At 40.5% G+C, this 26,991-nt stretch overlaps 1 protein-coding gene across 1 annotated transcript in view; it reads left to right on the plus strand.

Moving 5' to 3' along the window:
• Positions 1 to 26,642, plus strand: part of itga1 (integrin, alpha 1) — a 63,409-nt gene extending 36,767 nt beyond the window's left edge. Inside the window, exons 5-30 of the mRNA XM_050052545.1 lie at positions 848 to 962; positions 2,148 to 2,275; positions 3,081 to 3,229; positions 3,885 to 4,035; positions 4,307 to 4,481; positions 6,550 to 6,623; positions 8,143 to 8,290; positions 9,203 to 9,348; positions 11,443 to 11,586; positions 11,725 to 11,976; positions 12,332 to 12,462; positions 13,053 to 13,222; positions 13,315 to 13,466; positions 17,190 to 17,300; positions 19,886 to 19,962; positions 20,262 to 20,388; positions 20,477 to 20,554; positions 20,664 to 20,740; positions 20,839 to 20,928; positions 21,737 to 21,839; positions 21,999 to 22,115; positions 22,205 to 22,303; positions 22,487 to 22,591; positions 22,693 to 22,788; positions 22,893 to 23,006; positions 24,383 to 26,642. Coding sequence (XP_049908502.1) covers positions 848 to 962; positions 2,148 to 2,275; positions 3,081 to 3,229; positions 3,885 to 4,035; positions 4,307 to 4,481; positions 6,550 to 6,623; positions 8,143 to 8,290; positions 9,203 to 9,348; positions 11,443 to 11,586; positions 11,725 to 11,976; positions 12,332 to 12,462; positions 13,053 to 13,222; positions 13,315 to 13,466; positions 17,190 to 17,300; positions 19,886 to 19,962; positions 20,262 to 20,388; positions 20,477 to 20,554; positions 20,664 to 20,740; positions 20,839 to 20,928; positions 21,737 to 21,839; positions 21,999 to 22,115; positions 22,205 to 22,303; positions 22,487 to 22,591; positions 22,693 to 22,788; positions 22,893 to 23,006; positions 24,383 to 24,439 — 3,186 coding nt within the window. The 3' untranslated portion in view covers positions 24,440 to 26,642. The remainder of the gene's footprint in view (positions 1 to 847; positions 963 to 2,147; positions 2,276 to 3,080; positions 3,230 to 3,884; positions 4,036 to 4,306; positions 4,482 to 6,549; positions 6,624 to 8,142; positions 8,291 to 9,202; positions 9,349 to 11,442; positions 11,587 to 11,724; positions 11,977 to 12,331; positions 12,463 to 13,052; positions 13,223 to 13,314; positions 13,467 to 17,189; positions 17,301 to 19,885; positions 19,963 to 20,261; positions 20,389 to 20,476; positions 20,555 to 20,663; positions 20,741 to 20,838; positions 20,929 to 21,736; positions 21,840 to 21,998; positions 22,116 to 22,204; positions 22,304 to 22,486; positions 22,592 to 22,692; positions 22,789 to 22,892; positions 23,007 to 24,382) is intronic.
• The last annotated feature ends 349 nt before the right edge of the window (positions 26,643 to 26,991 follow it).

Here is a 26,991-nt window from a genome sequence, read left to right on the forward strand (position 1 = left end):
CACAGCTGCAAGTGAAACTGAGGCTTTAAACCCTTTAACTCGTTTTAACATTTTAAGTGGTTGATTTAAGTGTTTTTTTTTAAGTTTTTCTAAGCTGTAATTCAAACATCTGACAATATGAACACATCAAAACATCAAAAGTCACAGACTGAGTCAAAAGCGAACATGTGGATTTGGTTCTTGTTTTATAGCTTTTATTTTGAAGGCCGGACATGTTACATAATCTAATTTATTCTTAAAGACGCTCCCATCAGCCTCATTTGTAATTTGTTTTTATTGCTAATTACATCAACATGTTAGCATTGTTATTGTGAGCATGTTAGCATTTAGCTCAAAGCACCGCTGTACAGCCTCACAGTACAGCCTTACAAAGCTGCTGGCATGGCTGCCGACTCTTGGGCTTGATCCTGTATAACTCCAGTGTTCCTCCTAATGTAAGAAATGCACCGAGGCTGTGGCGCATGCAGGGGAATTTAAGGAAATGAAGCTGAAAGATAATAGATGTCATTCAGTTTTCCAGTTATTGTTGGTAATTTTAAAGCCGTACTTCCTTGCAGGCTCAATGTCTCTGTTTCCCTCTTCTCTTTTTCTCTCTGGAGAAGTTTGAAGGGATCTATGGTGGTTTTTAATAGTCTCTGTATAATCCTCAGTTTGAGTAGTTCTTTCCTCTTGGTTTCTGTCCTCAGTAGCCCTGAACCTCCTCTCACCCATGACCTCATACTGGTGGAAAGCTAACCAGTCGCAGCCTGTGAGTTTTACTTTCTCAAGCAACTAGCGTCTCAGTTTGTTTGTATGTGTGTGTGTGTGTGTGTGTGTGTGTGTGTGTGTGTGTGTCCTGTCTCCACAGGCCTGTGGTCCTCAGTATGGCTACATGTGTGGGCAGCAGCAGTACATCTCGGGAGTTTGTGCGAATGTCAGCGATTCCTTCCAGATCCTCAACTCAGTGGCACCGGCCGTGCAAGGTACGCAGCCTGTCAGTATAAGACACAGCACATCTACTTCAGGACGTGACGGCATCTGCACAAATTGCCTGTCGGGCATAAGAGATTACAATCTACTCTTCTCAGCAGTACCACCCAAGACCCTGACATTAAACTCACCCTCCCTCAGTGAAGAGGGAGATTAGAGCATTCTTCTTAATGTAAACTTGTCTGCGACCCCCATTCCTCTCCGGCCCGGCCCAGCCCAGCCCTTCTGCAGCGTTGTATGCCCAAGTTAGGAGACAGTTTACAGGGCCTGCACTCTGTTTCCCAGGAAGGAAACAGCGTAGAAAGAAATGCAGAGTAAACAGTCTACGGTCATTTCTCTTTGCTCTTTCTTTGATTCTCTCACTTTCTCTTTCAAAGAAACATGCAGACTGATCATATAGAGCAGAACTCATATAGAGTATTAACATGTCCCAGGTTTTAAACTGATTTGATAAATGCTGAATTAATGTTAAAGCTGACAGTTTATGAGAGATTGTGCAGCCTTTAGAGAGTGTTTTGCTTTCTTGACCTGCATGAGACAACCCAACTGAATTCTTCAGGTCTCAGCATGAAATTTGAAGTTATAACGGACAGTGAAATGAGCCTCTTTTAGGCCATTTACTTCATACATACACATACATACATTTACAACTTCTGTGATGTAAAAGACTTGATACCTTGTGTTCCTAACTTCACATTATTAAACTCTTCATCAGTTGTATAACATGTTAAATAGTGAGCTTTACAGGCTGAACTTCTCCTGTAGAATACCCTAAAATTAAACAGTAATTCAATAAAAAAGATTAGAGTTTTGTTTTTACTTTAGATGTCCTATTCTTTTAATAATCCCTTCAGGTTAATCTGTGACCCCTTGTGAGGGTCCTTACCCCCAGGTTGGGAACCGCTGCTCTACATGATTACATTTTGATTCAGAGCTACTGTTGTAAGTCTGCTGTGGGCACAAGTAAACAGGAAGAGGACTGGATGTGTCGTATAATCTAATTTCTGCCTTTGGAGTGAAATCAGCAATTTAAGTGAGACCAGACATCTATCTTTAGAAGAGCTCAAAGACTAAATGTATAATTTGGGTAGATAGGGCCAACCCCCTGTAAATTCATGCAGAGAATTCAAAAACCAAATGTGTAATTTGATTAAGTATGACTTCTGGCTTTGTTCCAGAGTGTGGGCAGGAGCTGGACATTGTGATGGTTCTGGATGGATCAAACAGCATCTACCCCTGGTCCAGTATCATCGATTTCCTGCGACGTTTCATTGAGAATATTGAGATCGGACCTAAACTCTCACAGGTCAGCTGCATGAATGAAAAGATTATAATTTTAATTGCTGTTAGGACTAAATATTTTTGTTTAAAACATATACAGTAGGTGTACACAGTGTTAAACATCAGGTTGTGGAATAAAACATGGTTGGATAAATGGGTTACATAAGATTAGACTGAAAAAAAAAGATGAATGAAGGAATAAGCTGTCTGCTGCCAACTCAATTTTTCACATTATATTATATCTGATGACTTAAGTGCCCTCCTTTATGGAATTTTCCACATGGTGCCAACAGTATGAAAAACTGTAAGATGTCCTTCATAAAGCAGACTTTATGAACTGAAGCCTTTTTAGTCTTTAGAGTAATTTTAGCCTTTGGCTATTAAGTTATACCTTGAGTGTATTTCTGTCCACTTGTGTTGGATCGCTCCTCGGATGGGTGGTTAGTTTTTATTATGGTTACATTGATCTGGCCTGGAGCTTGTGGAGTTTTCCAGAGGGAAACACTGGAAAGTCTTCTCAATGTGGAGCCCGGTGGTTGTAAGTCACATCTTCCATGGCTGCTGAAGTCCTCTGCCTTCTGTATAAAGAACATTGTGTCATATCAACCCCACCAGACCCAACCACATCCTCAGCAGACTGTCTGGGAGGGGAAGCAGAGAAGAGGAGAGCATAAAGGGAGAGAAAAGGAAAAATGAATTTAATGTAGGATAACGTTTCTAAGAATGTGTGTGTGTGTGTGTGTGTGTGTGTGTGTGTGTGTGTGCGTGCGTGCGTGCGTGCGTGCGTGCGTGCGTGCATGCGTGCGTGCGTGCGTGTGTTTGTTTCCCAGGTGGGGATAGTGTCCTATGGTGAGACTGTGACTCACCGTGTCAATTTGAGCCAGTTCGACAACACTCGTGCTCTGCTGGATTTCGTCGAAGAACTTCCTCAGCAGACGGGCTTTAAGACCATGACTTTCCTGGGCATTGATACTGCCAGGTACTCAACATTAACCCCTCCCCTTCATTTGGGCAAGCCTGGCCACAGTTTTTGATTCAGTCATCATGGTCTGGCAGGGTTTAATAGGCATTTCAAGTTGGCTGGACAATGGACTCAGATCCAATTGTCCATTGTCCAGTCAATTTGAAATGGCTATTAAACCCTGCCAGACCCTGTAGACATCAACATGAAGCCTTCTTACTGGTCAAACACTTTGCTCACTGCTGTCATTGGTAGGATTTTTCCTAAACTATCCAGCAGAACTTCCCTGATTGGTCCAGCATTCATCTGGTCAGGCATAGTGGATGTTATGGATTTTTCCAAGCTTAAACCTTGTAGTGAAAGCTGAGCTTAAAGGGGAACCCCATTGGTTTTGTACATCTACATCTGTTTACAGTTGCTGGGTAGTACGACTACATATGTGAAAAATGTTACATAAAGCATTTGTTGCTTTAAAGCAGGCTCCCAGGAACACCGCTCAGCCTTGTTTCTATTTTTTTCCAGTGGCCACTCTGCAGCAAAAAAAATCCCCTGCAACCCAAAAAGCATTTTCCCCATAAACCGTAATTATAAAAGAGAAACACAGGGAGAGTTTTATCAGGTGCTCCAGAAGTTGTTACTTGTGACTGAATATTGAAAATGATGTACCAATCAGGAAGGAGGCCTTCATGCCGGAGCGTGGAGCACGACCTGGGGTGAAGAAAGTCATGGTGATTGTGACTGACGGAGAGTCACATGACTTCCATAATCTGGACAAGGTCATCGAAGAGTGTGATGATGATGACATCGAGAGGTTTGGCATTGCTGTGGGTACAAACTACTGTTTCATAAATATTTAATCAGTTCAGTCAACCAGAAAATCCATTAGATTTGCTGATTCAGTCAAATAACAAGATGGATCAAAAAAGCAGCATTGTTTAAATTTAATCAGGGGAAGATGTACTGAACAGTTTAACAATTGTTTGACCATTATCAGAACTGTTGGGTCATTTAAATCATTTAGTCACTCACGCTGTCACTCAGTCATACTTTTTAAGCCCTGACATTATTGAGGTAGTTCTTTTTTATGTATTCCAGGTTTTGGGAGACTACAATCGTCAGAACAAAAGTTCAGAAGAAGTGCAGAAGTTCATCAAGGAGATCGCGTCCATCTCCAGTCAGCCGTTACATGACCACTTCTTCAACGTGTCTGATGAGGTGGCGTTGTTGAGCATTGTGGATGCTTTGGGAAGCAAGATTTTTGCCTTGGAAGGTAAATATAGTCCCTATAGTCACACATGAATGCATACTCACATGTTCACATTCCTTAGTACTCATACAAGAAATGGTTTGACATTTTGCCAGATACTCCAATTTGCTTTTTGGTCGAGCATTAGATGAGAAGATCGATTCCAACTTAATGTCTGTATAGTAAATATGAAGCTACAGCCAGCAGCCGGTTAGCTTAGCTTAACAGAAAGCCTGAAAACCTGAGTAGGTATAGCTGCAGTGGGAGCAGCTACGTGACCTGTCCACTAGCTACATGATACGCCCACCATCAGTCCATGATCAGCACCCTTCGCTCCTTCATCTGGAGATGTAAGCTCAGAAGAAAGTGCTAAACTAGTGTTTAGCTAGCTTTGAAGTGTTCAGTTAAAAGAGAAGCGATTAAGTTGAGGTTTAGGGTAAGGGTTACAGCTTACTTACAAGGTGAATCATGTCTTCACACATGAGCAGCTATACATGTCTGAGTGCGACAGACTTTGAAGCCAATTTGACTTAGTGGCCAAACTGTGTAACTACAACTTCAGTGTGCATCACATGATGCCATTGGGACCAAGAAGGCTTTTTACCATAGACTTAGATGGTGAAAGAGACGTCTGTAAATCATTGGATAAATGTTTTTGAGCAAAATGACTCATCGTTTCACCATCAGGATTTGATCCATGTGGTTTGTTAACATTTCAAAACCCAGAGGAGCCACACGATTATATCATTTTATTCCATTCAAGTTAGTGGAGGGCTAAACTGGAAGTAGCCAGCTCAGCAGGCGAAAGTTAGTTGCTTGGCTGGCAAAGTCTCTCGTGCCCTTGCTATATGGGTCCAGTGACGCAGATGATCCAGGCTAATTTTACATCCAGGAAATCTGACTTTTTGGCTTCATGCCCCACTGAGCAACTTTCAGAGGAATGAATGGGTCCCTGTCTACAGCGCTGTATCCAGTTCTCTTTATACATACATGCTGGAAACAGGGAAATGGCTAGCCTGGCTCTGAAATCAGTGTATTTAAAAAACATCATATAATTATCAGTATAATGAATCTGTTGTATGAAAGACTCTAAACAAAACAATACAGCATCCCATTGACAGACTAAAGCAATGGTAGTGTTTCTGTTCTCAGCACTGCTTTGACGAACACATGTAGAGAAAATAATGAGCAACACCTCACTGGATCACACAAAATCATTCTGTACTTTAAAGATTATTCACTTTCTTTTTGAGAAGAATGATGCCACTCTCATGTCTGTATGTGGAGTATGGAGCTAGCACGGCTGATGACTAGCTTAGCTTAGCATAAAGACTGGAAACGGGGAAATGGGTAGCCTTATTAAGATTAAGATTAAGATAAACAAAACAAGAACACCAGGTTCATGTTATTCAAATCGGCATTCTTGCTATACTACATGGTTGTCTACTGTGAATATTGATTGTATATGATGGCTGTATCTGCTATGCAGCTATGTCACACTATGTGCCCAAAATAAATTTCCTGTTTGGGACAATAAAGTTTATCTTAATCTTAAACTTATGACTGTTGTATACCAAGAAATAGTTGCTGCACAGAACTCACCGTAAAACCACAACATTGTTTTTTCACTTCTGTTTTTGTCTGGATTAAATTTAGCTTCATCTGTATTGTAAAGACATGAGAGCGCTATCAACCTTTCTTTTAATCTTTTAATTTTAATTTAGTCCCTGTTTCTTTAAACAAATCACTGTTTATCTACACAAATACCCTTTTAATCTTTATCATTTAAGGTCCAGTCTGTAGGGTTTAATGGCATCTAGAGATGAGTTGAAAGTCCCACTGAAACATTTCCCGTGTGCCAAGCATGCAGGACAACTATGGTGGCAGACAGGAAAACACGAATGTTCACGATTCTTGTTTTCATGTGATTATAAACTAACGAAAACATACAAATATTACAACTCATTTCTGGCAGTATATCAGCTGAAACCTTCACACTGGACTGTTAAAGTGACACTGAGATACTAACAAGATGTCATTATGTACTGTTTTTTTTATATGATAAGTCTAAAATGAACTTTTCCTTCCTCAGCTACAACCGGCAATTTCACCTCCTCCTTCGAGATGGAGATGTCCCAAGCTGGGTTTAGTGCACATACTTCTAAAGTAAGTCTAAATCTAATTATTTATGTCAGATGAATACACAAATACCATATAAGTAAATGTCAGCAACTTATTGTAGAGTCACTGACCCAGGCTGAATGAGAGACGAGTGTCTATCTTTAGATCAAGGTAAAGTTTATATGTCTGTAGGCGTTTAGTTTAAAGGAACTGTTTATTTTATGTGCCTGCGTGCGAGTGTATGCGTTGGCATGGATGTTTGCTCAGCTAATGAACTCATCCAGACGGAGTGCCATAGAGTTATCTCTAAAGCATCTCCAACCCTTTGGTGATTCACCACGGTCAGTTGAAGTTTCCAGACACAGAAGCTCTCTGTCCTCACATGGCTGCAGACTGAACACTGACGGGGTATGATCTGATTGCATGAGAGTAGGACAGAGACACGAGGCATGTTCAGCACGAGAGACAGCGAGGAAGCTTGAATCAGATGTTTGTTCACTACTGTTAAAACAACATGCCTCTAGAGTTCATTCATTAGGTATTTCCTGTGTCTATTTTAAAACATACTTGCTTCTTACGCATCTCTTCCTGCGACTGACTCATGTTTATCATCTCCTCAATCGATGCGCGCGCTGCAGCGGCTCATTGAGCTTAGCGAAACTAGACGCAACTAAACTGAGTCGCTCCATTGTGTGCTGAACACGTAAGGCTTCGCTTTAAGGGTTAGGAGAGGGAAAGAGCCTCTTGACGCAGTTCATTGTGACTAATGATACATGTTATATCCTGTGTGACCCCTCCCCTTCCTATTAGATAACTCTATTTCCTGTAGACAAAATGATTTACGTAGATTTTTTTATTTTCGGCTTTGTCTTCTATTCTACAATATTTTATTTCATCCACGTTATTGACTTTTGTCTATATTTTTAAGAGGTTGTGCTCACTCTGCAAGTAATGATTGTTTACATTATAGATTGAGCTGTCAATCTTTTCATTCAATTCATACGTTAATTGTTTAGGCATTCGAGAGAAACAGGCGACTAACAGCACACAGCATCTCCAAATACACACGTTATATCTGTGTACATGCACAATTAAACTACAGTTAACATTGAGTGACACACACAAGATTAATTTAGAATATTACAGGGCACCAACAGCGATTTTATACCAGGGCTCAACAATAAATCATTTTTTTATTGTCATTGCAGTGTCAATTTGCGGATATATCCTGAATCACTGTATATTGCAGTCGAGGATTTTTTTAAGCTAGTTGAGAGAGAGTATCGGTAGCAAACTGCACTGCAAAATGTAACTATCATTCTTTTTTATCGGTGCCTTATGTGCTCAGCTTAATGTTCACTTTGTTCAATAAAAGAATGTTGAAAAAGGATTTCCTTTCATCTTTTTATACAAAAAATAGTTTGTTGTATTAAAGCAGGGAAAATCCTGCAGAGTATATCTTTAAGTGAAGGACCACAGCAAAGATGACAGTTAACAGAAATATTCTGATTCTTCTAATCTCATATCCCACTGTTCCTGATATCAGCTCTGTTGTCTCCCATAGGAAGGTGTGTTACTGGGAGCAGTGGGAGCATATGACTGGAATGGGACAGTAGTAATGCATACTGCTGGAGGAACAATCATTCCAGGGAAGACCCAGTTCTACGACCCAGAGACTGAGGCCGGGTACGAAGGACTTGCTGGGTACCTCGGTGAGTTGACTCGTAAAGACTTAAAGGCCCTAACAAAATATTTTCTCAGCTTCTTACTGTGAGCGATGGAGTCCTACATGAACTATGGAGGTGTAGTTATAAATGGATACAGGGCTCAAAGATATGCACACAGTCACTTGAATGAAAAGCACAATAAAAAAAAAGTTTTCTAGCTGGCAGGTTGTTCTGCCCATTGCACATGTTTTTATTAACATTTAATGTTAAATACAAAAACATACACCTGTTAAAAAGCTGAATGAAACAAAGAGAACACAGCTTTTACACTTGCATGAACAACTCTGTCTGAGCCAAGTGGTTTTGTGTTAAACATAGAGACAAATAAGATCTTTCAAGAGATTAGGCGAAATTTTACAGCTGCAGAATAAATATAGAGTTTCTGTTGCATGGAGGAGTAAGATATGTAATTTGTCTAACTCTGACAGCAGATGCCTCCCTCAGTGTGTCACATAAATAATACACACAGGCTTTTCTCTCCGTCCTGCTGCCTTTTATGGCTCGTAGAGCAACCGCAGCATCTTAATATCAAGTTATTTAATCAACATGTCATTAGAAAGAGCACTGGTGGGTCCAGGCTCGCGTACTGTAAACTCAGCTGTTGGCACCGTACCTAATGGTCTGACTGCAGACTGCATAGCCTTTGTGTGCTTCACTGTGAGTGTGTGTGTTTGTTTGTGTGTGCTCCTGCCAGTTTCGAGGAGTGTTTTATAGTTTCCCTTCACACAGTCAGACGTAAACAGCTGGCTAAAGAAGCGTTTAAAAATATCCTTCAAAGAGAGTGTGTTTTTCTCATGACGTCATTAAGTGTTTGGAACATATAGCACATTCCTGGTGATATTTATGTGTGCATTGGTGTGATACAGTGTGTTCTTGTGTATGCATGTGTTTCTTCAGGCTATGATGTTCAGTCAGCATCCACCCCTGAGGGAGTGCTGTACATCACAGGTGCACCGCGGTACAACCACACAGGCCGGGTTGTCATCTATCGTCTTGACAAAAACAACAACATTGTCGTCTCACAGATACTGAAAGGAGAACAGGTGAGTCTTTTTCAGTTTGGTGTCAAGTAGTGATGCAAAGGTCAAACTACAACCCATATATTCCGTGGGTTGACCTGTGGGTCAGGCGGTTTGGGTAAACTTGATAGAAAATATCCAGGGTTTTAGGCAGATGGGTCATTAAGTGACAAAGCAGCGGTCTGAGTAAGAAACATTGTGCAATAGTCCCCCTTCCACCTTCTCTTTTCCTATCTCCGTCTCTCTCTCTGTCTCTTTCTGCTTCTCTCAAACACATATAGCAAGCAGCTTTATCATCAACGCTGCTGTGCTCAGGTGTTTTTGTTCTTCATCAGGAAAATCTGCCAAATTTTCAACATATCTAAATTTCTTCGGTCATAGTGCTCGCAAAAATATTTCCCTGTGAGAATATGTAGGCCTGTGTCCAGACAACAAGGAAGTGAGCATCTCTCCGTCCACAATGAATCTGTAAAATATTAGTGGTGGGAATCACCAGAGGCCCCATGATACAATATTATCACAATATTTAAGTCACAATAGAATAGTATTGTGATTTTAAAATTATTTGCAATATGCTGTTTGAGTATTGGGATGACATATTGCCATATATTAAGATCTATTATCTTTTATCAACTGAAATTATGTCTCTAAAGGAAACATTTTCTCAATTTCTGTTTTTATGTAATAAGAGGTACGCACTAATTATAGATATCAGGGAAGCTAGCTCGCTAAATATTTTTAAAAGAAAGCTAAAAACGATCTGTTCACTTTAGTCTTTAACTAGCTCTGACTCTCCTGATACAGGTCTGAGCTTCACGCTGCTGCAACTCTTTTAAAAATCTTACTTGATTTCATGATCTATAGTTTTACAACTCTTTGATTTTATGAATCAGGTAATCCATGTTTAAAACTGTTTTACATGTCCTTTTATGTTGAATTGTCTTGTCTGTTTTATGTCCATTACGTCTATTTTCATGTGAAGCACTCAATGCTTATACTGCCCTTATTGTAAAGCACTTTGTGCTGCATTTCTTGTATAAAAGGTGCTATATAGATAAAGTTTATTATTATTATTATTATTATGACGTTTTTAATCTGTTCATCTCACTTAAGTTAATTTTATTGGCGCAGAATGTATCTAGTGGACTTAAAAAGCAATTGATTTTTATTATTCTAGTAGGCTTCCAAGGGTTTAATTTTTATTTGTAACATTAATAATTTCTATAATTAAAAAAAAAGATACTTGGCATCTATGTATCAATATAATATAGCCACGCAAAATATGACAATTTAATGCTGTATCATTAGTCTTCCCCACCACCATTAAATATACACATTCATTGTGCCATTTAAACAAACCACTGTACCTATCAGCTGTGCACTAGAGATCATACTCAGGACATAACCGCTTAAAAGATGGGTGAGTACTTGCTGTATTCCTACATATTCACTGGAGATGACATATAATACAGCCCAAAGCAAGAGGGTTGTTATTAGCGATGGTCAGTAGCAGAAACTTTCAGCTCCAATGCGCAGGTCTGTGGGTTGGATTCAGGTCATTGATTAACGTATATATGTTTGCAGGTTGAGCACAGCGGATTGGCTCTTACAAGGGGCGGGGTTGATGCAGGTTTTAACAAACACAGATCCACACATCACAAGTGCACGGCCTGGCCTCCGTCTCTCAGTGTATTTTTGCAGTAAAGACGTCTTTCTTCAGTCGTTCTGAAAAGCTGAAAGATGATACTTTGAGATTGTGTTCATATTCCAAGCAAACTGGATGTCTGATGTTGAACTTCCTAATAGACTTTAAATTAGATAAGATAAGTCTGCATTGATCCCAGAGGGAGAATTCAAGTAACAGCAGCACAGAGATAGATTAAACAGAAGGAAAAGCTCAGTGGCTGTGAGGTGCAAAACAACATAGTGGACAAAATGCAGTACGAAAATAGAAATATTGTTGTGTTATTGTGTTTTGTGAAACATTGTTGTGTCTTTTTTAAACATTGTACTGTCTTGGTTTTGTTGTGTTTACTCTATTGTCGTTCTGTTTTCCAAATTATCATTGACTTGTCTGTGATGGTTTTGCATCTTGTCTAATGTTGTTTTGTTTTGCAGATTGGCTCCTACTTCGGCAGCGTGCTGCAGACTGTCGACGTGGATGGAGACTCCAACACAGATCTCCTCTTGGTTGGAGCTCCGATGTACATGGGCACGGATAGAGACGAGCAAGGGCAAGTCTACGTCTACAAGCTCAACCAGGTAAAGAAGATTAATTCTAAAGGAAATTTGTTATTTTTGGGTGTCTTTGATTAAAACAGCTTGTGTCAGATTGTGACGGTGCACCCACTGATTGTTGTCTCTCCTCGTCTCCTTGTTTTGTCTCTGCTGCATCACCAGGACGGCCAGTTTAAGCACGAGTTCACTTTAAAGCCTCTCAATCAGTCCTGCTGTACTGCCCACACAGCCACCTGCACTAATAAAAATGAACCATGTGGTGCCCGGTTTGGTACGGCCATTGCAGCTGTATCGGATCTCAACCTTGACGGGTTTAATGACGTGGCGATCGGTGCGCCTTTTGAGAACGACCACCGAGGGGCCGTCTACATCTATCATGGAGATAAGACGTCTCTGAAGGAGAAGTTTGTACAGGTAAGAACAGTTTCAGTGCCACCCACTGAACCATTACTAACAAATAAAGATCTGTAGATTAAAGGAATATTCTGGTATATTTCACCCTGACATATTTCCCATAAATGTGGGGGTCGTCCTTTGCATTTCATTTCATTGTTTATTCTCCGCAAGACTCAGATGAGCGTTTGAAATAATGCATGTAAAGGTCATGTTTATTTGGAGAGCTGTGTAAGGCTCTACAACAGAGGGGGCAAGTGCAAAGATAGCACGAGCCATAGAGTCACAATAGCTGCATTTATGGGAAATATGCCAAGCTGAAATAAACCAGAATTTTCCCTTAATGTCCTCTAATTGGTTTTTTGTTTCTCTTTAGCGTATCCCTGCAGGTGGGGACGGTGAAAAGGTGAAATTCTTTGGTCAATCTATACATGGAGCCATGGATCTAAACGGAGATGGAATCATTGATGTTGCCATAGGAGGTCTGGGAGGGGCGTCACTATTCTGGTGAGACACGGCCCATCCTCACATACAAACATTCACTCCTAAAGCTATACATTCCACCTGAATCATTACCAGCAGCAGCACCCGTATCCCGGAGACATCGTCTTACATGTCCGCTTTGCATTGTCTTACTCGGGTTTAGACAGCTGTTCACGTCCCACTGGGCTTGCAAGCTTGAGACCAACAACTTCCTAATGATCTCTCTGTTACTCTCTGTTGGACTTGAACCCACAAAGTTTTGAAACATCAGCCCACATCATGATTTAACTTCCCAGGCAGACCTTCTCCCACAGTTTCTACTGGCAGAGGCTCAGCTAAGCTGTGTGAAAACTCCATCTCCCAAGTGACTTAGAGTTTAAATAGGATTTGGCAGCAGGCGGTTGTTCTTCCTGGACTGTTGGCTGTATCTTAGAGAGCTCAACGGTTGAATAGAGAGTTGAGGCCAAGTTGTGCACTCAAGATGCATCCGTTTCTTGTTCCTCCTTTTGAGAAAGTTGATGCAAGTGCACAGTTCAGCACACACACACGTACAGTGTCAATGACAGCTACAGTTGTGTCTTATAGAAGTTGGCATGTTTCTTTCATTCCACCAGGTCCAGAGATGTCGCAGAGCTCCGTGCCAACATGACTTTTGACCCCGTTAAAATCAACCTGCAGCAGGCTCAGTGTGAACACAGCGGACGCAAATCTGTGTGTGTGAAAACTGAGGTGTGTTTTGCCTACCGTGTCAAATCTGATCAGCAGGATGTAGATGCGGATGCAGGTGAGCCATTCAGCATCCCATTCATTTTTTCACCTTCTCACTGTCGAAGTTATTTCAGTACTGAATGGTTTCTTATCTGTTGTGTCCTGCAGATATCCGCTACAGTCTGACTCTGGATGCTCTGCGTGCCAAAGCCAGGGCCTCATTCATTGGCTCGGTTGATAAAAGTGATCGTAAGATTACCAGGATCTTCACCATCAAAGACAGAGAGAGAAAATGTGTGGAAGAAACCTTCATGATGTCGGCAAGTATTCTGATCTCTGTGATGTACACATGGGGTTAGTTAGGGCCTCTTACCTGTACATAATCAATTCCCAAATTGTATTTTTAGCATCTACCAGACACTGTCTTCAGATCAACTGGATTCCTTCAAATTCTGTGGCATTCATACATGAAAGTTATAATCTAGGCTTGCTGGAGATGTTAATGGTGTTTTGAGCCAGAAAGGAGACAGGACGAAGCTGTGAGAAGTCTTATGCAGAGCAGGAAGACCCTAGTTTTAACATGAAACAGACCCGTCCTGATCAAAGCATGCCGAGTACACCCCCGTGCTGCTCTGAGTGATAAATTATCTGTAGACATTTTGGAGAGCTGCAGAGATGGAGAGAGAATGAGAGAAAGGAAAGAGGGAATGAGAAATGTGACAAAGTGACGTTCCAGGTCAAGGGAGATGTCCACAAGTGGCCTAACAAGCACATCACAGACCGTTCATCACAGCTGAAACCTTTATACGTTACAACTACACCACCTACTGTAAAGCTAAGCAGTCTCCAGCGATGTGACATTTACAGCCATGTGTACAAAGTCTCTCACTCCAGTCGCTCGCTGCAGCAACGGATTTCTCTGATTAGCTGCCTCCAGGCGAGAGAAAGAGGAACTAATCAGTGGAAACAGCTGTTGCGGCTATGTGTGCAGAGCATGAATACCTGCTCTGTTCTAGTGTGCCAGTTTGTGCACAAACTTCCCACGTAGTCCAGCGCAGAGAGGTCCTCAAGGGTCAGTAAATTTGTACCGAACACAAAAAGCCCCACAACTGTCCTACCTGAGTCCAAAATGGACCAGAGCCAAAGCTCAACAGATCTGACAACAAACCAAAAGCAGATGTATCACAAATGAATTAATGTCCAAAAAACAGTGTTTGTCACTCTCACACAGTGTGTGCTGAAGCAATGCTCCCAGTATGTTACAGTGTCTTGCTCCGAGTCAGTAATATGCTTGAATAAAGATGTAACGTGTTCCTCATGTTGGACTCTTTCTACGGGTTTAATCATAATTTGGCCCAGGCTGAGGAAAACCTCATATTTTTGTGCCTTACTGTTCCTATACAATATTACATACTGCAACATGAAGCCGTTCCTCCAAATGTTGTCTTCATGTTTCAATGATCTAAAGGGCCCACACCCCCTCACAGGTTTTTCCAGTTATTCTGGTTGATTAAACTTTTTTTAGTCATGGTTCTAGAGAGGACAATGTGGGCCCACCACTTTGTTCCAGACTGAAATATTTCAGCAACAGCTGAATGGATTGCCACAAAAGTTTGTACATGTATACTTAGTGCCCAGAGGATGAAGCTTACTAACTTAAGTGAGCCTCTAACTTTTCTTTAACGACACCATGAGGCTAACATTTGTGGTTTGGGGTAGAATGCTTTGTTGTGAAACAATTGGATGGATTGCAGTTTAATTTGTCATAGACACTGACGCCCCCCTCGGGATGACCTGTAGTAACTTTTTATGAAACACCATCATCAGGTCAAGATTTTACCTCATTCAATACTTTGGTTTATGACCAAATACCTGCAGGACTAATGACATTCCCTTCAACCTCAGCTGGACTTTGTGTTTTGTGCTAATTAGCAAATGCTATCATACTAAACTAAACATGGTGAACATGCTGATGTTAGCATTTACCTCAAAGCATTTCTGTGCCAAAGTACAGCCTCAGAGACCTGCAAGCAGCATACCATTATTACCTGACCTTGAATTTGTTTTGCCCTTCTTTGTGGTATATTGGTGCCAAGCTTTGTGCTAAAAATAGATGTATCAGCACAACATCTGTTTCTGGTGCAACTTGGGATGCACCAATCAGATGCTGTTACCAGAGATCGGACTGATGCTGACTCAAATAGCTGGGTCGGTATGGGTGGCAAATGGACCGATCTATTCAATTCTATGTTTACATCTGATTACTAATATGCATACTACATAATGTGCCAGCAGCGCGCAGGAACATTGCATTTTCTTCTCGTTTTATGCAGTTGTATTGTTTTATAGTGGAACTTTAATTCCTGTCCCAAATTGTTCTGCATTTTAAAGGTTTACACTTGAATTGTATTTCTGGTCAATTTAGATTTTTTTTTTTTTGTACAGTGCACCAGTTGCTGGTGGACAACTTATTATTTCATAATAGATAGCAGTTCCATAGATTTATTTCAGTCAGGAACTCTTAAGTCAAAGAAAACTTTATTTCCATTTGCAGTATTATATTTGGTGGTATGGCTCTGTTCTGGGGCCTCTCTGCCTTTCCTTGGGCCTACGCAGAAAGCCTCTTTCACGCCCCTACGTGGAAAGCCATAAGGCAGAGAGAGCACACCTGTCTGCCCTTCCACATGCAAATGAGGAAAGCCTGAGGCAAAGAAAGCAAACCACCCTGCCCTTCCATGCGCCTACATGGAAAGCCTAAGGCAGGGAGAGCAGCAGCAAAGATCCCCCCAGGAACAGAACAGAGCAGCATTATGACAAACAGAGATGACATTGATAAGTCAGACACAACATGAAAAAGGAGGAGCTGGGGTGGAGGCAGGTTGCAAAGTGGCTTGCAGAGGAAGCAGCAACAGGAGGCAGGCCAGAGCAGTTTAAATAGGGTGCCCTGAATGAGATTGGGATGTGAGCTGAGCTTGACATCGTGTCCTGCCTGAACTAACGCTATGCTCAGTATCTCTGTATTCATTTGTTACATTTTGTTTTAGAAAGTTAGGACAGCAATGTTTAATAGTCTCTATATACAGACTCTACATTCAGTGAATGTAGAGTCTGTAGGCAAACCCCGGAGATCTTGCCTCCGGAAGAAGAGCGGAAGAGCCCTGGTTTCCGGTTGTAGACTGTTTGTAGTCCGCGTGATATTGACCAATCACGTTTGAGCTGGCTGCAATTGTTGCCAGGTTAAACGCTCTGTGCGGTGAACTAACAAGGCGGACCATAATTGGCGTCACTGCAAACTCTGAATCCATCGCAATGGTTCAGCATATTTACTTATATATAAACGGAAGTCGGAAATGGAAATTTGCCTGCTCCGCCCAAATCAAACCAGAATGCCAAAAAAATCGGGGGCCTGCCCTCAGAGGCTGTATCGCCGTCTGCCGGAAGTCAGACGCCGAATACAGCTGATGGGTTCCAAGAATGGATGTTGCCCAACAGAGAAAAGAATGATCCAAGTCACTTCCATACAGTGAGGCATACAACCTAACAATTAAGCACTGGTATCGGATTGGTGCTCCGTTGCCAACCAAAGCCCAGGTACTGATATCGGAACTGAAAAGTCGGATTGGTGCAGCCCTAGGTGCAACATCAATCTGATGATTTTTCCAGCTATGGAGGCTTTACAGCCATTTTTTCACAGGTTTGTTGACACTTCTGCACTTCTGCATATCTCCAAATCTAGAGTACAACTCAGAGACTGAAGTGAAAGTTCTGTCTGAATGATAGGACTTGGACCAGATAGGATGCAACACTAACAAGAGAGTCAGGGAGCCGTCAATCAAGCATGGTCTGTACCTGCTGACATAGCACTGAGTTGAGGTCTAATCAGCCAGATAGGTGAAAACACCTGTATGGGTGGGCCATGGGTGTGAAGGGTCTTTAAGGGCTTCTTCACTTATAGCCTCTTTACCCTCTTTCAACTTTTAATACCTAACTTTCTTCCCCTCACCCCTCTCTGTTGGCTCCGCCTGTCCCCTTTTCCTCTGCAGGCCCGGCTGGACTTCCGTGACCCCCTCATGGTGTCTTTGGAATTTGAAAAAGCCGATGAGGACGAAGGCCCCGTCCTGGATGAAAGCCTTCCCAGATCCATCAATAAGACAGTAAGACATTATTTCATATCACTTATAAGTGTCTCTCTCAGCACTTAAAGTGTGAACTGCCAAATAACAGTAAGCAGAAGATTTAGACTCACAGACAGGAAGGATTTGAAACTCGTCTCAAACATCCTCCATCTGTCTGCCTTTTTAATCCAAGAGCGAGAAGTGGGGTGTTCTTGTCTGGCTCCAAAGTTGCTGCTGTTACACTACATTAGCATCTGCAACAGCTGAATGCCATCCTTCAGTGTTTCCTCAAGACTGCATTAGTGTTTCAACACCAACAGTCAGGACGGTCTTCCCACGCTCCCACGTTCATAGTTGTTCTAACAAGAGGGTCTCCAGATAATTGTTGCAATGAGTGATGAGAGATAAAGAGAGAAAATATTACATGAGAATTCAGCTTAAACACGCAACAAAGAATGCAATTAAAGCCTGAGTGTGTGAAGCACACACAAGTGACAGCACCACCCTCATTTCTAAACACAGGACCATATGTGATGTGTTTATGAGCTTGACACTTCCTCAGTGTCAGATAATGTCATAGCAGCGTAGGCCTTACTTGCACATGCGAGGAAGCGTTATAAGAACGTCTCCTGTTATTGTTATTGAAAGGAGGAGACGGCACACACACACAGAAAGAGGAAGTCATCAAACGGAAGTTTTTCTTTTGACATTGTGCTGCATATGATATTCCAGTCCCTCTTCCTTTCTTGGGAGAGTGGACACTGTTGATCTGAACGGTACAGTGGGAAAGCTTTGAGAATGAGAACAAATATGACTGTGACCCACAAACCTCAAACACTCTGGGGGAAAAGGCAAAGGAAATGAAGGTCATCTGAGTGCATCGTTTTAAGTCAGTGGTACAAACAAATACGCAGCAACAGCAGCTGACCTGACTCTCATTCCTCTGCTCCTTTCTTCAGAGGGGCTTCTGAAGACGTACTGTTGTTCCAATATTTAAGAAATAGTATAAATGCATATAAAGATACTTTGTGTTAAATATTACTTTGTGTATGTGTTGTTTTACCACAAAATAAAGTCTAATGGTTCTCCCTCATTGAAAAATCTAAAATCTATTTTATCTTCTAATATGTTTTATTATCATTTCGTTTTAAGTATGTCACATTTATGGGGATTCAAATCATATAACCTAAATAACTCTGGGAGCTGAGACTATAGCCTATGCTCAATGATATAAATGGGGTGGACAAAATGATAGAAACAGCTGTCAGTATACACAATACAGTTTAACAGCACCACAAACTGCAGCCTCCAAACTAACCATTCAGTTAAATTAACGCCTCTCAGTTTATAACCGTCATGATTGTCTGGTTTTATAGCAGAATTGTTGTATTAGGCTGCATTATTTCTATCTACAGCTACCTCAAAAACATAAGAAGAACAATTTATAAGAACAATTTGTTTTTGGATATATACAATAACCTATTATATTCATTAAACACATCAGGGCTTTTGTCGCTGATCGACATCTACAGAGTACATAATCCAGCAACATACCAGTATATTCTCAAAATATACGACTGTTTAAAGGAATACTTCACCCACAAATTGATCATTTGTATATCAGTTTCTCACCCTGTGTTACACTGACTTTGTGAAGAAAATGTTGTTTTTCTTGGATCACTCCACGGTAAATGAAGAATAAAGAAAACAAGAAAATTCCTGATTAATTGAAGTGAAAAGGGTCCACATTTAACAACAGAAAACTATATCAAAGCATCTGTTTACAAACTCTCACACAACTCATGCAGTATAATCCAAGTGTCATTTATGTAGTCGTGCATTAAGCACTTCCCAAACATGTGCATTTGTGATAAAAAACCTTACTATTTAAAACACTTCAATACAAGTAATGCAGCTGGGCAAGTGTGTTTGTTTAAACTCTGCTTGTGCATGTTTTTAATGGTAAGGTTTTAGCAAAAATGCACGTGTTTGGTAAGTGCTGAGCATACGACTGGATAAATGAGACTTGGATTATACTGCGTGACTTGTGGCAGAGTTTGTTAACAGGTGTTTTCATATAGTTTTTCTCTTGTTGAACGTGCCGCCGTTTTACATCAATTCATCATGATTTTATCTGTTTTTGATTTCTGCATTCACCAGGGAGGCATGTGAGAAAAAGTTTTACAGTAAGTGTTACAGTGAGACCAAGCCAGGCATCAATCCTGGCTTTGACATATTGTTCATTTTAAAAGTTTAAAATAAATAGGATGTTACACAGGATGTTCCTACTTTACTGAGAGGTCCTTTATCAGATTACGTGGGTTGGAGTAAATTGTAAGCAACATTTTGGCCCATGATTGGCCTCCAAGCTGGTCGTGATGTCAGAAAATTGGGCTTGTACGTATGAATCGTCTTAAACTCTGATTTAAGGTCATCACAGAGAAACTTTCCTTCTTTAGCAGATTAATGTGAAAACATCTCTCTGGTGTCAGACTCTGCACTTACATCATTCAGCACAGTGAAGCTCAAACATCCAAATTAAGTAACAATAATCAAAACACATATTTGCCTGTTGGACGACTGTAAGATTTCACTTCTTGAAAATGTTCGTCTCTCTCTTGTAGATTCCCTTAGTTGACTGTGGAAGCGATGAGAAGTGCATTGCTGACCTCTCTCTCAAAGCAGAGCCAAGTGTCACACAGTAAGTGGATTAGGGTCATGGAGGAGGATGTGTTCACATTTTTCAAGTCTGTTTTAAATACAATGAAAGAGCTAATGGTCACTGAAGTGCTCCTCCTGTTGTTATGCAGTTGTTGTATACTGAAGTCATATATCATGAACTGTATCTTAGTTATAATGTCTCACAGCACAGGTATTAACAATAATATGGTTGTTAGACTTTATTAGCAGCAAACCCCCTCTGGTGCATGACTGCACCCTTGTGGGGAGACGTGTGCATCACAACCACACATGCTGACTGTTTTTAATTCACTCCTTCAGAATGGTGATCAAAACAAACAAAGACAAGCTTGACGTGAACATCAACATCAGAAACAGCAAAGACAACGCATACAACACTAAAGTTGCCCTCAGCTTCACACCGAACATCAATTATGTTAAAGTAGAGGTAAGATTTCTGGTAATAATCTGTCTGCATCACTTTAGTGTGTATAGACTGAAGCAATATGTGTGATGATGTTTGTTTTACTTTACAGCCAGAGATGGCATGCACCCTGAATAACACAAAAGTGGAGTGTGCTGTTGGATACCCCTTCTTGGGAAGCAATGTAGAGGTTAGTCTCAGCATACATTACATTCATCAGGCTACATACAACCTGTACAGTATATATTTTTATCTTTACAACTGCTAATTACAGATGTGATGTGATCTAATATCCACAGGAAGATTTCAAAGTGAAATTTGAAGTAAATCCCAACCATGTCCAGGAGGTTATTCAGATCAACGTGACAGCTACAAGGTGAGAGAATCAGTGTTTCAATTTTTTTGTTTGTCTTAAAGAAATTATTCTGTTTCTGTTTGTGGAATTGTATAATTTTGTTTTTAAATATCCCACAGTGACAGTGAAGAATTGGAGTCGACCCTGCATGACAACAGCGTGCTAATCTCCATCCCTGTGAAGTATGAAGCTGGACTCATATTCTCAGTGTGAGTAGCTGTGGAGATACTACTGAACCAGCAAGTTGGTTATAATTATTGTGCGTTTCTCACCGATCATGTATACTGCTGCTCTGCCACAGTGTTGGTCTCTATAGTCCTTTTTGTGGTGAACGCTTTAACTTTGAGGAAAAGAACAGGTGTTTCTAATAACATTAATGACTGCCGTATGATATTCATGTATTAATTCAGACATTATTAATGTAATTAGTTACACCTGTGTTTGACAGGTATTTTACTGAAAATATTGTATCAGTGCATTTTCTTAAATATGTGTTATTGTGTAAAAAATTACTGACCATAGTTGAAGAATGGTCTAATAACAATTATACGCAACTCTGCAGTTCCCCTCAACGTTACTGAGCGTTTTAGCGTCTTTCATCTTATTGTTTTGGTTTTACAGCTGACAACTTTACTGTTTTAGTTCACACTCTTGCTGCTTTCATCAGTGTTGTTTTCAGTTAGTTCAGATTCACCAAAGTCACACATTAACACAAACAAACTACCAATCGGTAGCCTGGCTTTGAAGAGAGCATTGATAAGTTTCACTTTTAGCTCAGTTCCCTGCCAGAGAGGGCTGTCTGTTCGGGAAGTACTGAGCATACAACTGGATAACGAGATTTGAATTATACTGCACAAGTTTTGTGACACTTTGTTAATGGATGTTGTGACATAGTTTTGCTGTTGTTCAGTGATTTCCCCTTTCACTTCAATTCATCCATCAAGTATCTGTCTGTGTCTAAAGTTCTGACTGAGAACAGAAAATAAATGTTTTTTTGTTTTTTTATGCATCTTCCAGGCGCCCTGTGGATGAACACGTTGTTGTAAAAGAGGGTGAACAGTATGCCAGTGCATTCAATGACACCAAGATAATTGGAGAGGAGGTCAACATCAGCTACACGGTAACAGACATCATATCCTGTGATGTGTTAATATGAACATAGACTGTACAGCTGAATGCAGACGTTGCTTGTTTAGTATACCAGATACGGTACAGTGTCGTAGTAACATGGAGATCTCTTCTCTTTTTCACTCTACCTCTTCATCTCACATCTGTTCAGGTGGAGAAGTCAGGTAATATAGTGACTCCACCCCTTGACCTTACAGTGATGTATCCTCACCTGTCGCCTCGGCAGAACAACTTACTGTACCTGACAAAAGTCACCACCAGCCCACAGGTATGCACACACACACACACACATGCGGACATGAAAGTGTATCTAAACGGCCACACCCACCTTCACATCTGCCTCTCCATCCTCTCCAGGTGAAATGTGATGCAGAACGTTGGATCAACCCTCTTAATATTAACCCGAAAGTTGTACATCCCAATCCAAAGAAAGAAACTCTCAGTGTCTTCTTGCTGGTGAGTGATGAGTCTTTTTGTGGGTTTATTTTCTAAAGACTGCTGATGTGAGGAGTGTTTTTAAGGCATGGTTAGCAGTGACATCAGGCAATAAGACCAACTTTTCTGAGCCACCTGTATTAAACACCTCTATGTAAGTGTGTATGCCTCTGTCTTACTGTGTGTGTTTGATTTGCTCCACAGAACTGTGGAAACCTCTACTGTGCATCCTTTACCTGCTCCATCCCCGAGGCTGCAGTCAGTCAGGTCAACGTTACATTCAGAGTGTGGAAACCTACATTCATCAAGGTATGTTGTTGTTTGGTTTGTCAAAGCGAAGAACTGTGAGGCAGCGCGACTAACAGCTGTCGGACTGATGGATACACATTTAAAGGAGATTTATCTTACAGGGTGAGTTTACCACTCTCTACATGCTGGTAAATGCCACGCTGGGGATCAGAAACACAGACCTGTTTCAGCTGAGCAGCAGTGACAGGACCAGAAACGTAAGTCATAAAGTTTTTGTATTGTGTGCTTGTGTTGTCATTGTATGCTTGTGTGTGTTTGCAAGCATGTGTACATTTACTCTCTGCATGTGTGTGCCAATCAGGTGAAGATCCAGGTGTCTAAAGAGACGTTAGGAGGAATCCCCATTTGGATCATCATCATCAGCATCCTGATAGGGCTGCTGATCTTAGCACTTGTCATCTTCGCCCTCTGGAAGGTAATTTATTTCCCTAGTCAGACTGCAGAGTGTTTCAAATCTTCTAATACCTTGTAATATCTTGCCAATAGAATATAAATATGTCATGACTTTAAAAGAGTAGATCAACATTGTGGGAAGTAAAGTCATTTGCTTTCTTGCTGAAAGATAAATTAGAAGACTTTTATCTAAGACTAACACTGTCATGTCTGTATGTTTAAAGGGACAGTCCACCCCAAAATCAAAAATACATATTTCTTCTCTTACCTGTAGTGCTGTTTATCAGTCTAGATTGTTTTGCTGTGAGCTGAGCCAAGTGTTGGAGATATCGGCCATAGAGATGTCTGCTGTCTCTGTTATATAATGGAACTAGATGGCACTCAGCTTGTGGTGCTCAAAGCACCAAAAAATGCAACAGCAATGTGTTTTTCCAGAAATCATGACCCGGTTACTCAAGATAGTCCACACACCTTGTTGTGAGCAGTTTCATGTAGGAACTATTTTTTTTATTCACCATGCAGAAGGGAGTGTGCATCTACTCATAGACAAGAGGTCTGGGACTCATGCATCTACTGCTAGCTCACCGAGCACCACTAAGCTAGCTAATGTTACAGCTCAGCCAAGGAGGACGCCATTAATGTTTACACCTCACCCTGTCAAGAGCATGAGCCTCTCCTCCATGAGTAGATGCACACTTCCTCCTGTGCGGTGATATGGTTGGTGGGTGTAGTTTAGTAGAAAAAAAAGAGTTCTGACATGAACCTGCTCAAAACAAGGTCTGTGGATTATCTTGAGTAACCAGGTCATGATTTCTGGAAAGAGACATTGCTGTATTTTTCTGGCGCTTTGAGCACCACAAGCTGAGTGCCATCTAGTTCAATTATATTGGAGAGAAGGCAGACATCTCTATGGCCGATATCTCCAACACTCAGCAACTCAAACCAAAACAATCTAGATTTATAAACAGAGCTACAGGTAAGAGGAAAAATATGCATTTTTGATTTTTAGAGTGAACTGTCCCTTTAACATAAAGCTAACCAGGAGAAGTTTAGCTTAGCATAAAGACTGGAAACAGAGGGTAACAGGTAGCCTGGCTATGTCCAAACATGAAAAAAATCTACCTATCAGCGCTTCTTAAGCTCACTAATTTACACGTTACTTTTGTTTGTTAATCTAGACAAAAACTAAGTTAAAAAAATCATTTTGAAAATCTGTAGTTTTGTGCTAAACTAAGCCAACAAAATCAGAATAGTATTGATCTTCTCCCCTGTAGTTACTCTCAGCAACAAAGGGAAACTTTAATAATAAGTAATAATTATCTATCCTTAACTATAGACAGTTAAGATTCACATCCGTACAGAGTAACTGTTTTGTAACTGAGCTTTCTGCTCTTCCAGATGGGCTTCTTCAAGAGAAAATCCAGGGACTACTCAAAGGAGGACATGATGGACTGAGGTATTAAAATACCCAGCAGCAAGCAGCTCTGTGACTGACTGCTTCCAGAGCCATCAGGTCGCACAAAGTGACAGGCAGACTTTTAAACAGACAGTCGGACAGACGGAGGAGATGCCAAAAGACCCACAGACACCTCGGCGCTACGACACAGAAACGACCTGGAAAACACATTCACTGCTTCTTGTGCAGGCCTGGGTCAAATACTGTTTGCAAATACTACCCAACCTTTGTCCTTTAATGCTTTGAACACAAGGTTACAACACTGGGGCTATTCAGATGGACTCATCCACAGAGAGTGCTTAAACAGACGCTTTCTTTTAATCATATTTAGTCCTTGGCACTCACTGTGTTTGAAGTGTTTGCAAATAGCATTTGTTCTGGATCAGCTTCTTTCTTGCAGATATACAATGTACATCAAGTCAGGTCAAGCAGTTCAAGAAGAGGAACCAGGAAGGAAAAAGACACCATCATTTACCAGGCATCTGCTGGCTAAGTAGCATATATCCGTGTTACATGTGGCAGTTTTACAAAATCACAAGAGCTACAATAGCTGCACTCCAGCTTTAGAGGAAAAAAGTACTCAGGTTTTTCTGTATGAAGATCAAACGTCGCCTAAGCCACCTCACATACTTCCTATGCCATTACAGCAACAATGTCCAAAGGTCCACCACTTCTGAGACGTACAATATGTGAACTTTACGTGTGTTGGAGCAGCCTGTCTGACAGCTTAGACTCTTGTTTTACAGCTTATGTGCTTGATTATTTTAATGAGACACTGTACCTTTTTAGCATTTTATAGCTTTTTTTTTTATTTGGTATTTTTTCTGAGTTTTAACAGTATAACGTGGCACATCCTTAACTTCAAAATGTTGGCTTAACACACTGACCTGAACACACGATTAGTTTTAAACAAAGTGCAGGCTGTATATTTTTTTTATTTTTTTACACTTATAATCTTAGTTAACAATTAAAAAAAAAAAAAATCTTCTCCCGACTCCGACGTAAAATGTTTGTAATTAGTGTCACCGTGGTTACTGAGAGATACAGAGAGATGCGCCTTTTAAATCCAAAACTTTGATTGTACTGTAAATATACGTAAATGCTCAAAAATGTAAAGCTTAAAAATGTACATAATTGTGTTTGCTATAATTCATGTAATTTAAGAGATGTTATCCGTTGTTTTGTTTTTTTTGTGATCATTGGTCAGAGAAGATGACTTTGCTCAGGTGCTATCATGAATGATGACATTAACATTTGATGTGTAAGAAAATTATCTGGCCTATCTCACAATTTTCGACGCTGATGCAAATATGTAAATATTGTTATATTTTGATGAAAAACTGAAAGTATAATTATTCTGTGCTGAAAATGTACACGAAGATGAGGGTTTGTATCCACTACTTTGGTTTTTATTTGATTGAACGTGATGTTTCAAGCCTGAATGACTGTGTTTTGAGGCTTTCACATTATTGAGACGAGACACAACTGTAGCATATTTTGATTTCAGCCTTTTCAATTTGCAAAATGGAAGTGTGGAAATATATGTCACCATTCACCAGCAGTTGCCATTAAGGAAATGGTATTCACTGGTAGGTGGTTTGTAGTGTAGACGCACATGTACACAAAGCTTTAGGGCTCAGTATCACCCCATATCACCCCATACCTTACAAAGTTATTCTTTAGGTTTTCTGTGTTGTGTCCAGAAGTTGCACAGCTACACAATGTGTTAAAAGAGATTATATTGTATATTGGGGAGACTGGGTTTCTGCCTCTTCCTCAACTTTCCCCCTCACTGATATACAATAAAGCTGAGGGACGACTGTAAGAAGAAGAAGAAGAAGAGGAGGCAGCTTTTTCATACTGAAACACTCCTTAGCTCTCACTCTCCACTGTTGACATGAAGCACATGTAATAAATTGTATGTACAGAACTGTTATATGGCTACATCAGGCTTATGCACGAGGGTGGAGTCACGAGTCTCACTTTGTTCGCCTGAGGTGGTCTGGGATTGTTTTCTCAGATTTTGCACCTCTGTTGACGTCTGAGGAAGAGTAGAGCGCAAGGTGAGAGTCGTGAGCTCCACCCCAGCCTTCTACACTGCTGTGAAGTCTTCATTGTAATGCACTGGTTTGTCAGACTGTATGCGTCCTCATCAGCACAGAATTAACTGAATCTTATGTACAAAAATAAAGACTTTTTACAAAGAAATACTTGATCATCAGTTCTTCTTTTTTATATAATATCTAATATAAAACTGATTTTATCAAAATGTTACAGGAGCTGCTTTTAGTTATGTCATTTAAATGTAAATACCTATTTCCTATGCATCTCTCACTCCTCACATTCATTGTTACATGAGAAGAGTAACTGATATAAATATTTTTCTCTTGATATACATTGGCCAACACTGAGTATTCTTGCTGAAACAATAAAGATATTAATAGATTAGTTGATTGACAGGAAAGTATTATTAATTAACAGTTTTGATAATCATTTATGAAGAAAAAAACTTTGTACAAATTTCAGGATTTTGAAGTCTTTGTACTTGACT

Source organism: Epinephelus moara, chromosome 9, assembly GCF_006386435.1.
Source record: "Epinephelus moara isolate mb chromosome 9, YSFRI_EMoa_1.0, whole genome shotgun sequence".
In the NCBI taxonomy this organism is placed as follows: Eukaryota; Metazoa; Chordata; class Actinopteri; order Perciformes; family Serranidae; genus Epinephelus; species Epinephelus moara.